Source organism: Astyanax mexicanus, chromosome 7 (genome assembly GCF_023375975.1).
Source record: "Astyanax mexicanus isolate ESR-SI-001 chromosome 7, AstMex3_surface, whole genome shotgun sequence".
In the NCBI taxonomy this organism is placed as follows: Eukaryota; Metazoa; Chordata; class Actinopteri; order Characiformes; family Acestrorhamphidae; genus Astyanax; species Astyanax mexicanus.
In genome coordinates this window covers 48,190,851-48,205,090 of record NC_064414.1, presented here as the reverse complement: position 1 = coordinate 48,205,090, position 14,240 = coordinate 48,190,851, and the positions used below count along the sequence as shown (strand labels likewise).

General features: G+C 37.9%; 1 protein-coding gene across 9 annotated transcripts in view; it reads left to right on the top strand.

Annotated features, from left to right (window-relative positions):
• The window catches only part of inpp4b (inositol polyphosphate-4-phosphatase type II B), a 446,954-nt gene that overhangs the window by 394,541 nt on the left and 38,173 nt on the right, over positions 1–14,240 (top strand). For all 9 annotated transcript variants that reach the window (XM_049481670.1, XM_049481669.1, XM_049481668.1 and 6 more), the window contains 3 exons: positions 2,733–3,020; positions 6,468–6,606; positions 12,528–12,703. In XM_049481670.1, the coding sequence (XP_049337627.1) occupies positions 2,733–3,020; positions 6,468–6,606; positions 12,528–12,703 (603 nt within the window). The remainder of the gene's footprint in view (positions 1–2,732; positions 3,021–6,467; positions 6,607–12,527; positions 12,704–14,240) is intronic.

Genomic DNA, 14,240 nt, shown 5'->3' with positions numbered 1-14,240 from the left:
TGGTACCCCTTACTTTTCTACAGTTCCACCACTTTTTTTTACTGTGTTGGTTCCCCTTTTGTCACTGGGGTGACTTCCCTCATGTCACTGGGGTCTCTTCGCTCTTATCACTGGGGTGACTCCCCTCATGTTACCTAGTGTCTTCCCTCTTATCACTGGGGTAACTCCCCTTATGTCACTCGGGTGGTAGCCTTCAAGTCCTTTGGCTGATACTCCTACTGTCACTGAGGTGGTACCCCTCACTTTTCTACAGTTCATTTGGGTGTCTTCCCTCTTATCACTGGGGTATCCTCCTTCTTATCACTGAGGTGACTCTCCTCATGTCACTGGGGTGGTAGCCCTCGTGTCACTGGGGTGACTCCCCTCATATCACTGGGGTGGCTTCCCATATGTCACTGGGGTGGCTTCCCTTATGTCACTGGGGCGGCTTTCCTTATGTCACTGGGGTTACTCCCCTTACTCCCCTGGGGTGGTAGCCTTCAAGTCCTTTGGCTGATACTCCTAATGTCACTGAGGTGGTACCCCTCACCTTTCTACAGTTCATTGTCACTGGGGTTACTCCCCTCATGTCACTTGGGTGTCTTCCCTCTTATCACTGGGGTATCCTCCTTCTTATCACTGGGGTGAATCTCCTCATGTCACTTTGGTGGTAGCCCTCGTGTCACTGGGGTAACTCCCATCATATCACTGGGGTTGCTTCCCTTATGTCACTGGGGTGGCTTCCCCTATGTCACTGGGGTGACTCCCCCTCATGTCAGCAGGGTGACTTCCCCACATGTCACAGGGGTAACTATCCCTCATGTCGCTTGCGTGACTACCCTCATGTCACTGGGGTGTCTTCCCTCTTATCACTGGGGTGTCCTCCTTTTTATCACTGGGGTGACTCTCCTCATATCACTGGGGTGGTAGCCCTTGTGTCACTTGGGTGACTCCCCTCATATCACTGGGGTGTCTTCCTTCTTATCACTGTGGTGAGTCAGTGATACCCTCATATCACTAGGGTATTTCCCCTCTTGTCACTGGGGTGGCTCCCCTATTGTCACTGGGTATCACTCCCCTCTTGTCACTGGGGTGATTTCCTCACTTGTCACTGAAGTGGCTCCTTTTTTGTCACTGGGGTGACTTCCCCTCATATCACTGAGGTTTTACATTTTCTAGATTGAGATAAATGAGATAAAATAGTATGGCAATCCTGTATAATGGACTGTTTGAGTAAATAATCACTTATTTTATGGCCTTTATAGTTTTGTAGACATTCATTGGAGATTCATCGTGTCTAAGCAGCCGTGAAAGCCATTGTTGTGATGATAATTAGCTCTCCAGTTCCCAGATGATCAGTATTAGAGCAAAGCAACAGCTAAAAAGGTCAGTGGTTTATATTATCACACTTTTCTATTCTACACACACACATTCAAACACACATCCACACATATCCACATACTTGTAAACATATTTGCTTACATTGCTAAGAAAATAATATTTGAAGTAGGGGGAACAGAAACAGAATATGAAGATTTTCTGCAGTCTTCTTATTTTAACCCACATTTCAATACAGCAGTGGGGAGCAGCCATCCTTAGGAGAGCAACTCTCCCCACTTCAAGTGCCTAAAGGGAATTTTCCAGGTTTACCTGCTGCTCTCTTCCTGCAAGGAAGCTGGTGGTCTACTGGAGGGTTGGTGAAGGAACACTGGGCTGTAAGATTATTTTGTGAAGTAATGACTGAATTTGTCTTTTGTCCTTGGATGTTTAAGATGGTAAACCCTGTAAAGAAAGGCTCATCTGGTCACTCAAAAAAAAAAAATTAGTTAATAATATGTGTAACTATCAGCTGAACTGGGTCCTTGCACTGCACATATACAGGGGTTGGACAATGAAACTGAAACACCTGTCATTTTAGTGTGGGGGGTTTCATGGCTAAATTGGAGCAGCCTGGTGGCCAAGCTTCATTAATTGCACATTAAGCACCAGTAAGAGCAGAGTGTGAAGGTTCAATTAGCAGGGTAAGAACACACAACATTATGGGTGACATACATAGTTCATTATGGGTGACATACATAGTTCAAAAGAGGACAAATTGTTGGTGCACGTCTTGCTGGCGCATCTGTGACCAAGACAGCATGTCTTTGTGATGTATCAAGAGCCACGGTATCCAGTATAATGTCAGCATACCACCAAGAAGGACCAACCACATCCAACAGGATTAACTGTGGACACAAGAGGAAGCTGTCTGAAAGGGATGTTCGGGTGCTATGTGGCATTTTTACCTTTATACCTTTTACCATTATAGCTTATAGCTTTTTTTTTTTATAGTTTTTGCAGCATTGCACCATATTATTGCCACTAGAGACTTAGACTTGCTACACTGTTAACTGCACTGTGTAACTAGTGAAGGGGGCAGGAATAGGCTTGCTATAATATCGAATCATTGCATGACTCGATTCTTATGTGTAAAAATCTGTAAAATAGTTTCTTTCACTTTCAGAAACAGTTCTGTATCTCTCAGCTTGTCAAGAAATGCATGTGTGAAGCGTGCACTTTAGTTGTTGCACAATGTGTAGAGAAAACCTAAGAGCAAGAAATACCTATTCTTACATAATTCTTCTTTAAGAATATGGAATTGAGGTCTGGACTTTCCATTTTAGGTCAGAAAACATTTAACAGATCTGCTTGTCCTTTCTCTGTCTTTAACTCTCTCTCTCTCTCTCTCTCTCTCTCTCTCGTTCTCTTTGCAGACAGAGCAGTTTGTGCACGCTCTGAAGGATGAGCTGGTAAAGAGCGCTCTCTTGGCTCTCCATGCTGCTCGGCCCGGCTATGTCAGCAAGAGCCAAACATCTGGTCAGCCTGAGGCACACTCAACCCCAACACAACACCAAAACACAAACCCAAACCAGACTCCAGAGCCAGATGCCATCATCTGCAACAACGTGGCTGGCTCCCAGACTCCCCCGAAAAGGGAAAATTCAACACCTCCTAAAAGCCAGGACATCCCTCACCACAAAGAATATGACGAGGAGGAATGGGCAAGTCTGCAATCAGCTATTTTATTCTGAAGTCATTCTCTATTCTGTCTAAATGATCTAGAGGGTGTACAGGGTGGTGGTATATTATTAATATATTATTATTAGGTGTTTCTGGTATGCAGTGGTCAGAACCTACTAAAAGAGCTCTTACAAAGAACAACCAGAGAACCAATGACAGGGTGCATATAGTGGTACAGTAATGTGCAAAAGTTGTGGGCACCAAAACAGAAATTGCACTAATATATCAGCAATATGAGTGTTTTACCTGGAAAATAAGCACCACATATGATTTGAACTGAAGCAAATAAACATACATACAGTAAAAGGTAACAAGGAATTCTCATTTATAACTAAGTATGTTATATCCTGTGAGCCAAGCTGAAGAACAAAGTGTAGAGATTCCAGATTTCTCCTGGATGCTCCTCAGCCAGCATGTGTATATTATGTTCAGTTCCGTCAGCAGCTCACCTGATTTACCACATTTACCAATTTACCGAACCAGGTGTTGATTAATATGATGAGAACTAGAAATAACTCTATTAAACTCACATGTGGAGAGATTATGAGATGTTTTAAGGAAAACAGGGCTGTAAAAGCTCTGCTTTTTGAAATATTGCTTGCAGAGTTGCATGATGAGTTATGTACTTAACAAAAAAGGTGAAATAACAAAAAAATTATTTGTATTTGTATTTGGATTGTAGTTTCTTCAAAATAGACGCCCTTTGTTCTGATTACTTCTTTGCACACTCTTGGCATCATTCTCTCAATGAGCTTCAAGAGGTGTTCACCTGAAATGGTTTTCCAACAGTCTTGAAGGAAGGAGTTCCCAGAGGTGTTTATTAGCAACTGTTGCCTCTTTGCCTTCTTCACTCTGTGCTCCAGCTCACCCCAAACCATCTGGATTGGGTTCAGGTCCGGTGACTGTGGAGGACAGCTCATTTATTGTTAATTACATAAAACTCCACATGTGTTCATTCATAGTTTTGATGCTTCAGTGAGAATCTACAATGTAAATAGTCATGAAAATAAAGGAAACACATTGAATGAGAAGGTGTGTCCAAACTTTTGACCTGTACTGTATGTATATATATATATATATATATATATATATATATATATATATATATATATATATATATATATATATATTTCAGACGATATAATGTATGAACCTACAGTACAGCACACCAGTTTTGTACAATGATAGATTACCGAAGGTCCTTTGCCCCAACAAAATAGGTCTCTATGGAGGCAGAGGAACGGGTCAGCGATCGTGCCACTGGCGACAGGCTGGCTCGCAGCGGCGGCTGTGAAAACTGTTCATTAAAAAGCCTTAACGGGCGCCGCAGCTGCTGGCTGGAAGTTGGAAAACTTTCTGTGCGCTATCAAGGAGCATAAAGAGAAGTGTCTCTGCGCTCTCCCTCACTGCTGGCCACTGACAAGTGGGTGTTAGAACTTGCCTGGGTGTCTTTCTCCTCTAATTGCATTCTTCAGTGTGTGTGAGCTCTTGTTTGCCGGCCCATCAGTGTCAAAGCTATGGCTAACAGCAGGGGATTAGTGGCGAATCATAGACAGCAATCTCTAATCAATGATGAAATGACTAGCTTGCCTTTAAGTGCACCTCAGAAGTGGGAGAAAAAAAAACAAGAAAATAAAGAAAACCTAGAAAAAAGAAAGAAAAAAAAAACAACCAACAAACATACAGAGTGTGTTATTATACTTATAGACGCTATGTGTAGCCTAATTACTCTCGCAGCAAGAGACATGGCCGAGCACTGAGGCTTTCTAGACTCAACAGAAAATAACGAGCCCAGGACTATAGGGGATATGCATGGTGAAGACCAGAGAGCTGGTGACCTAGAACACACTGCTGTAGAGAATGTGGTTCACTGTGTGAAGCACTATGGAGTAACTGGGTTTTGAAAAGAGATGGAAACGCCTCATAATAGCAGGTCTTAATACCAGTAACCTATTCACATATTATCTAATAGTCTGGTAATCTGATAATCTTAAATATAATGAAAAGTGCCAGTGCAAAAGTCTTTTGATAGTAGTGTGTAAACTGACCATGAAATGTTACTTCAGGGAATGGGTTGGGAACAGTCTCATCTGTATAGTGTGTAAGGTGTTAAAAAATGGTCAGTGTGCTCCTGGGAAGGATACATTAATTATTTAAGTTTAAATGATGCCTGATAGTTGGTGCAAGATAAGGTAATACATATACTAGTGCATCTTAAAAATATATATAGAATATTATGGAAAATGTGAAACTCTTAAAATTATATTACACACATGTATTACACACATTATTGTTGATGATTATGAATTACAGACAATAAAAAAAACAAAAATTAGTATCTCAGAAAACTAGAATATTATATAAGACCAATTGATACTTCTGGCAGTGTGTGCAATGTGCCAAGTCCTGCTGGAAAATGAAATTTGAATGAAAAATTAAAACACTGCAATGACTTTGGACGTGATGAAACACAGTGGATCAACACCAGCAGATGACATGTCTCTCCAAACCATCACTGATTGGTGGAAACTTCACACTAGACCTCAAGCAGTTTGAACTGTGTGTCTCTCCACTCTTCCTCCAGACTCTGGTCTCTTGATTTACAAATAAAATGTAAAATTCACTCATAGTCAGTGATGGTTTGGAGAAATATGTCATCTGCTGGTGTTGATCCACTGTGTCCAAAGTCAGTGCAGTGTTTTCCCGGAAAATCGTACAGCACTTCATGCTTCCCTCTGCTGACAACTTTTATGGAGATGCAGATTTCATTTTCCAGCAGGAACGACTATAACAATATAGGCCAGTTGTCGGCAATTAAGTTTGGCTGTGGGCCAGATATTTTCCAAGCCATTATGTGGCGGGCCACAAAAAAAAAATCTGTTTTGGAAAATGAAGTGTAATGGGAAGGAGTGCTGCTACAGACTAGAAGCTCTCCAGCCCAGAGGGTTGTTGAACCCAATTGCAGAACAGTTGAGCTCAAAGCAGGTAAACTCAAGAAAAAAGAGAAAAAATATATAAATAAACACAGCGCTCCTCCTCGGGATCGTACCCGTTTCATCAGGGTCGCATTTCAAATACACTACCGCTGCCCCAGCTAGTGAATTGGGACACGGCTAGGGAAAAATGTCCCTATAAGAAGATTGGGAACCCAAGAACGGGTGGAAACTGAAGTCACGCTGAGTCAGAGAGAAAGGGGGGAATGTAAACAAAAGCTCCCCAGAGAAGCATTTTATTTGTATTTTTTTTTCATTATCATTTATTGTAGTTCAAACAACCTCACGAGCCAGATGTTTTATGCTTGCGGGCCACATCCAACCCTGCTAAAGTCTTTATTCTCCTGAAATATGATGTGCTCTGGTCTTTCTGTCACCTGTAAGAGTGTCACTCTTTGATATTGGGGGTTTTAACTCTCATTCTGGTCTCTCTAGGACAGGGTGTGGGCCAACGTGGCGAAAAGTCTGAACTGTGTCATCGCTATGGTGGACAAACTGCAGGAGCAGGACAACAACAACCAGGACTCCACTCCTGACCAGACGCTGGCTGATGTCATCACCTCCCACAATCCTAGTGAGTGTCAGCTCCTTAACACATCATCAGAAACGTCTGATAATGAATCAGTGTGTTTAAGTGGATGCACCTGATGCAAAAAGTTAGAGGAGGCATTTAAGGACAAAACTCTGTGCTGTGAAAAACAATGGGGCAAGAATCACCAATGCCAAAGAAAACCAAGACAAATATACTTTTATAAAAATATTTATTGGGACTTGCCACAAAAGGGTGTACAGGTACATCCCCTGCTGCGCTATACAAAGGCTCCAGGGGGTACTCTTGAGTAGTGTACTGCTTAGTGAGAGATTGCTGACTGCTGAACATGCCTATGATGTGCTTGAATGTATTTTGTCTATTTGACAGACATTAAGAAGGGACACATTACTGGACTAAAAGAAGCAAAATGTTCATTTCTAATAACTATTTGTCTACAATCTAGGTCCTTAGTAAACCTGCTAATATCACCTTTTACATTACATTACATTACATTGCATAAAACAGATGCTTTTATCCAAAACGACTTACAAATAGTGATGTACTTTTAGTAATAGAGGCCTAAAAGAAGCCAAAGGGGAATATTGGGTCAGAGGAGTAAAGGAGGGGAAGAAGGAAATGAGGTTAGATGTAATTAGTTTGTCAGAGGTGTTAAGAGAGTAAATGCTCTTTGAAGAGCTCAGTCTTCAGGAGTTTATTAAAGATAGTGAGAGATTCTCCTGATCTGGTAGTAGAAGGTAGTTAGTTAGAGGTGTTAGGAGAGTAAGTGCTCTTTGAAGAGCTCTGTCTTCAGGAGTTTATTAAAGATAGTGAGGGACGCTCCTGATCTGGTAGTGGAAGGAAGTTTGTTCCACCATTGGGGAACTCGATATGAAAACAGTCTGGATTGCTTACTCTGTACTGCTTATAAACTTTGCATGGCTTCTCTTCTCTTAATTTGCTGCAGATTTTGCAAAACAGCCAAGACTCTTTTTTGGGCCGGGTTTTATTTTGTCCTAGTGGTCTCTTAATAGGATTTCCAACAGCAATATACAGCTCTGGAAAAAATTATGAGACCACATAAAAATTATTTCTTTGATTTTACCAAATTGAAAACCTCTGGAATATAATCAAGAGGTAGATGAATGATCATAAGCCAATTTTGCACCAGGAGTAAAGCAGCATAAAGTTATCCAAAAGCAGTGTGTAAGACTGGTGGAGGAGAACATACCAAGATGCATGATGAAAACTGTGATTAAAAAACAGGGTTATTCCACCAAATATTAATTCCTGATCTCTTAAAACTATGAATATGAACTTGTTTTCTTTGCATTATTTGAGGTCTGAAAGCTCTGCATCTTTTTTGTTATTTCAGTTATTTCTCATTTTCTGTAAATAAATGTTCCAAATGACAATATTTTTATTTGGAATTTGGGAGAAATGTTGTCTGTAGTTTATAGAATAAAACAACAATGTGCATTTTACTCAAACATATACCTATAAATAGCAAAATCAGAGAAACTGGTTTGTTATTTTTTTCCAGAGCTGTATTTTAAATGCAGCTCTTTCCGAGGGGCAAGAAATGAAAGTGTAAGGAATTCATAAGGGCATATATTAAAGAGTGGACATTTTTATCTTTCATTTTCTTCACTCTAGCTCTTCTATTTTCAGGTTTTGCACACATTCAGCTCTTTTATATGCCCTCATTATCCCTGTCTCTACGCTGAAACATGCAGCGGAAAAGCCTAAAGGCCATCTATTAACACAGAAACTCACAAGCCAGCACCACATACACATACTGGTACACACACTCATATAAACAGGTATGGAGACACACACACACACACATGTAAACACACACGTACAAAGTGTAAGGGCACCTTTATGCATCAAAGTGTACAAATAGAGTTCTGTGAGGCTCTGTGTTTGATTTGTACACTGCAAACACACAGTGGGAAATTATGAAGGTGAAAAGGTGACACTTTTATCTAAACACAGAGGTGTCAAACACTGCAAGCAATTATAGCATCACACACACACACACTCTGCAGACACTGTATGTCAGTAGCTGAGATGCTCTGGCATTGCCAACTGTCACTAACACACACACACACCTGTCTGACAGGGAGATAAGACATTAGTTTTATCAGAGCCCGTGTGGGAGGGAACTCAGCAGAGAGCAGAGCTTCAGTAACGGTCTGATGACATTAGCTGTCAGCAGGGGAAGTGATGTAATTGAGAGGAGTGAAAACTGGGTGCTTGACCTCCAGCAATGAGTTTTGATTTGAGGAGTGTTCTTCATCCTCATCAGCCTGTAAATAGTGCAATGCTGCCATCCAGTGGTTGTCTGCAGAACCTGCAGTGTCTGTTCCTGCTTGAAGGTTTGTTTAAACCAGGGGTCTCAAACTTCTGGGGCCAATTGCAGCCCACAAAACGAAATTTTAGTGTCTCCCCGTCTCAGTAAGTGTCCACTAGCACAACGCATCCTATTCATTTCAGTGGAGAGAGACGCTGCATGCCAAGCTGAACACTGGCTGGCGTTGCATTGAACGCAGCCCCGCCCTCCAGCAAAAAAGTTCAGCACAGCTCAACTTTATTCAACTGAATCCAGCCGCCGAGCTGCGTCCAGCCAATCAGGGAACAGCATGCTGCAACTAAACACACCTACAAGCCTCACACACACAGAACAGCTACCTTTTAACCACAGAAGAGAAGCTGAAAACAAAAACATATGGATTTATAGAAATATAGATCACGGTGAGGTTGATTAAAAATTAAAAATCCTAAACTTATGATTGACTTATGATGATCTGTTGCTTCATTTGAATTTAAAAACGTCACCGAGAGATCCAGCACGGTAGAATGTGTTGAAGAAAATGGTTAGTGAACACTTGAACACAGTGAGTCCTTTACCTGATGTGGCCCAGCCTCACACAGACTCTACCTCCAGCGGCCCCCAGATCAGAGGAGTTTAAGACCCATGCTTAAACCAGGGGTGTCCAAACTACGGCCGTAGTCCACGAGGTATTTTAAAAATAAAATAAAAGTTGGCCCGCTATTAAGCAGGTTTTTATAATGTTTTATTCAAAGTTTGCAGAAAATTTTAGGCTCTTCGGGAAAACGACTATTTTTTTAACCGAGTTCAGAGGAAAGTGTGTATGTTTAATATGTCAGGAATCAGTTGACGTAATGAAGGAGTAAAATATTAATAGACATTATGAAACTAAAAATCTATTTGAAAAGTTAGTTAGTTTAGTTTAGTTTACACAACTAAATATAGGCAAAGATATTAACTCAAGTAAAATAATGTGTAAATAATAGTAATCAAGAAAATGTATTATTATTATTATAAGTAGTATATTTCATTATTTGTTTTATTACAAATAGTCTGTGGCCCGTGACTGCACATATATTTCTCCCTCTGGCCCCCAACAAGAAAAGTTTGGACATCCCTGGCTTAAACTCTTAATACATAAATATAATATTATTAATCAATAATTAGATGAATACTGTGCAAATTAGATTTAAGTTCTTTAACTTAGTGTAGTTCAGTGTAAACCCCAATATCAAATAAGTTGCCATAGTATGAAAAATGCAAATAAAAAGTTGCATTTCTTGCGTTTACTTTTACTTGTATTTGATTGGACACGGGATGAACCCCTTTTTTTTTTTTTTTTGATTTGTCAACTTATTTTAATTTGTTAATATTAGTGGTGTCAGTCAATTTAAAAATGTAATTTGATTATTCACAACAATATTCTGTGATTAACTGCAATAAATCACACTTTTTTTTAAGATGCAAGTTTTGATAGTGGATATTTAAATATAAATAAAATAATTAATTTAAGAAATGTAAAATTCAATTATTCATATGTAATACTAGTATATACTTATATGTTTGGGTGAAGGCACTGGAATAAAGAATGCATAATAAATTGGATAGAAGAAACTTTTTGTACTTTATTGTAAACATGTCAGCTTGATTGTAAGGATTTCTGTATATGCTATGCTATAGTGCACTAAAGTGTATTTGTAGGCTCATTATTAATCAGTATATTTAAAGATTGCTAAAATGGAACAACTTTTTTTTTTACTTATGATATTTTAATTGTATAAAAATAGTACAAAAGTCTTACTTGAATTGTGCTTAATTAAAGTGTACTTAACTGTACTAAAAATGGAACTATTTTAAATATTCTACTTAAGTAACATCTAAACATACTACTAATTTATGTATGTAACCCCATTTTAAATATGCTTACAGTAAAATTATAATACATTTAATTATTAGAGTATTACAACTGTATCACTATTATACACTGAGTATATTAGAGTAGAAATGTACGAAGAATTAATATTAAATATATTTACATTATAGTACAAATATGCTTCTTGTTCCTGTCTTTTGTAAGGGAGTTTTTTTTTTTTTGCGTGTTACAAATTGACTTAAAAATTTTTTGTAACATTTTTAATGTATTAATTTAATTTACTTTCTAAAAAGTTACATAATACATTGCACTTTAGGTAGACTACTGTAACATGTAATGTGTTTTTAACACATTTTGCTAAAAAAGCTCAAAAGTATAATTGGAAATAAAGTATTTTAGAAGTATATTGAATTACATTAAACTAAAAGTGTACTTCATAGTAGTCTATTTTTTTTTTTAAATACACTATATCGTACTTTTTAAAAGTTTACTTTTAAACTTTTGATGAAAGCATAATATTTATGTACTTTTAATATATTTTACATAAGTAAAATTAAGTACATAAATCTGTTAGTATATTTACAGCGTACTTAGACATTTCTCAATATGTTTAAAGTACAATATATATATTTTTTTTTTATTTTTTTTTTTATTTTTTACCAGGGTTATTTTAGAAATAAAATGAAAGTTGGCCCACTATTAAGCAGGGTTTTTTTTATATATGACATTTAAAGTTTGAATACTAGGTGTCACTATGACAAACCCAAACTATGACTCTCTTTATCTTTTTCCTTCTTTCATTATGCCTACATTAATGGTTCTGAGCTTTTAGGAGAACATGGCAGCTCCAAAGAAGCAGAAAATAGACAGTGAATGCAGAATATTTAGCATTTCAGGAACTTTGGGAAAATAACTTTTTTATATATAAGTTCACAGGCACAAGCATAACCACAGCTCACACACTCAGGGCTTTTTAAATATTTATACGACCAATGTTCACTTGAGTTATGTTAAACATTGTTGGCACATTGCACTTTACACTTCTTTTTACCCATGCTGATATTCACTCTCTAGTGTACATATTGTGATACCACTTTGAAAGAAAGGCTCCTTTATAAAGGGTTTATAAATAGCTTATAAAGGAGTTTATTAATGGTTATTAATTGGGTTATGAGCCAGTAATAAGCACTTACAACACATAAATAATACAAAACATAAATAATATAAAAGGGCAACAGTGGCCCTAAGCATTAACATTTCTGTGCATAACTTTATTCATTTAACTATAATAACATATTAAACGACTAAACCGACTTTCTATTTTATTTTATTTCATTAGATATGTTAAAAAAAAGTCATTATCACTGTTGTTCTTTCTATTTATGTGTTGTAAGTGCTTATTAATGTTTTCAAGTATTTACAACGTAATTTGCAACTATTAATAAATTCAGTCATAAACTGTTTATAAACCCTTTATAAAGGAGCCTTATTTTAAAGTGGCACCCATATTTTAGTGAAATTTTGGTTATTTGTTTCTGTTATTTGTTTGCTTCTTATTAGTTTTGTATTTTATGTAGTGTACAATCTATAGTATTTTTTTGTGTGTTTTTCTTATTTGTTGTGTTTTTTCATGTTTTTAGACCATCTAAGAACTTTATTGTGAGACAAATACATTTTGAAACTCAAACTTGAAACTTCTATTTTTCTTTCTTTCTTTCTTTCTCTTTCTCTCTCTCTCTCTCTCTCTCTCTCTCTCAGCTGCAGATTGGAGGGATCAGCTCAGTCCGCTGGTGGTGGGGTTAAAGGACTGTGTGAGTGAGGTGGCAGAGAGAGCCAGCAAGTCCATGACGTTTGTGCTTCTGCAGGAGGCGTCGTGCAGCACTCCTCACGGCCTGCAGCTCCAGCAGAGACGGGACACGGTGTTCAGCCAAGCGGTCAGCACCACAACCCCCTCACACTCACTTACCTCTGCCTAGAGAAGTACCAAAATAACTGGAGTCTAAATTCAGGGTCAGATACACAAGCATATGAATTAATTACATGAAAAAGTATTGCAGAGGAAATTATTATTAGGGAAAGCAATACATTTTCTATCTTATAACTTTATTGTCATTGTGCAGTGTACAAGTACAGAGCCAATGAAATGCAGTTAGCCTCCAACCAGAAGTGCAATATACAGTGTTATTTACATAAAGTGCATAGATATAATTATATATACATAATTATAAATAAATAAATAAATATACAAATATATAATGGGATCTACAGAAGTATCTTACATAAATGCAATATGGATGTACAGGGAGCAGCAATACAGTTTAAGGTATAAAGTTCAGAGCAGTGTAAACAGTGGAATACAGTAGTGTATACAGACAATATATACACGATAGAAAATTGCAGTGAAATAAATAGCAACTACTGTATAAATGAGCATATAGTAATATGTTGGCAAATATAAATAAAGATAAGATAAGATAAGATAAGATAAGATAAGATACTTTTATTGTCAATGCACAGTGTACAACAAAATTTAGCAGCAATCCTTACGGTGCCTGAACAAAAATTAAATAAAATAATTACAGCTCTATGTACAAATACACAAAATTTACAGTGGATGTATGAAAATCTAAAAAATAACAGATTTACCCAATAATAAATACAGAAAGTGCACAGTGTGTTGAAAGTCCGGTTATTAAGGTTGTTCGTTTTTATTTTTCAGTTCCTTGGTAGTGGTCTGAGAGTGTGTGTGCGTTTTGCAAAAAGCTCTTCCTGAGTCTGCTGGTGCGGGAGCGCAGGCTCCTGTTATGCCTGCCAGATGGAAGAAGGGTGAAAAGTTTGTGTTTCAGATGAGAAACGTCCTTGATGATGTTCCTTACCCTGCCCAGGCAGCGTTTGTTGTAAATGTCCTGGATGATGGGTAACTGGGTGCCTGTGATGCGTTGGGATGTGCTGGATGGAGAAGAGAGGCTTTGTGCAGGGGTCAGACTCTACCATCATCAATGCTGCTGCAAGATATTGGTGAAAAATGAATGCAACACTGGATTGAAATAAATCTTGTGTTAACTAATTTAAAGTAAATAAACCCCTAACAAAATTGGACTAAATAAATATCTTTAAAATCACTTTCACCAAATTTCTAAATGACTGTGAACAGTCCTTTTAATGAATGCGTACAGCTACTTTAAAGGAGAACTCTGGTGTAAAATGGACGTTTCTTGTAGTAAAACATGATAAAAAGTACTTACCTTTGATGAATAGCACACCTCCGTTCTCCCACAGCGTTCCGAGATAATAAAGCATGTGGAGTCTTGTTAAATTAAAGGCTGCAGTTGGTTAATCTGATTGATTGATCAATTAATGCAGCTATGTTCTTTCTGCTCTTTGTGCTTAATGCACTACGTTAAACAATGCAAACAGAATATAGTTGACCCTTCAGGATTCATGGGGCTGGAATTGTGAAAGAGTTCAGGG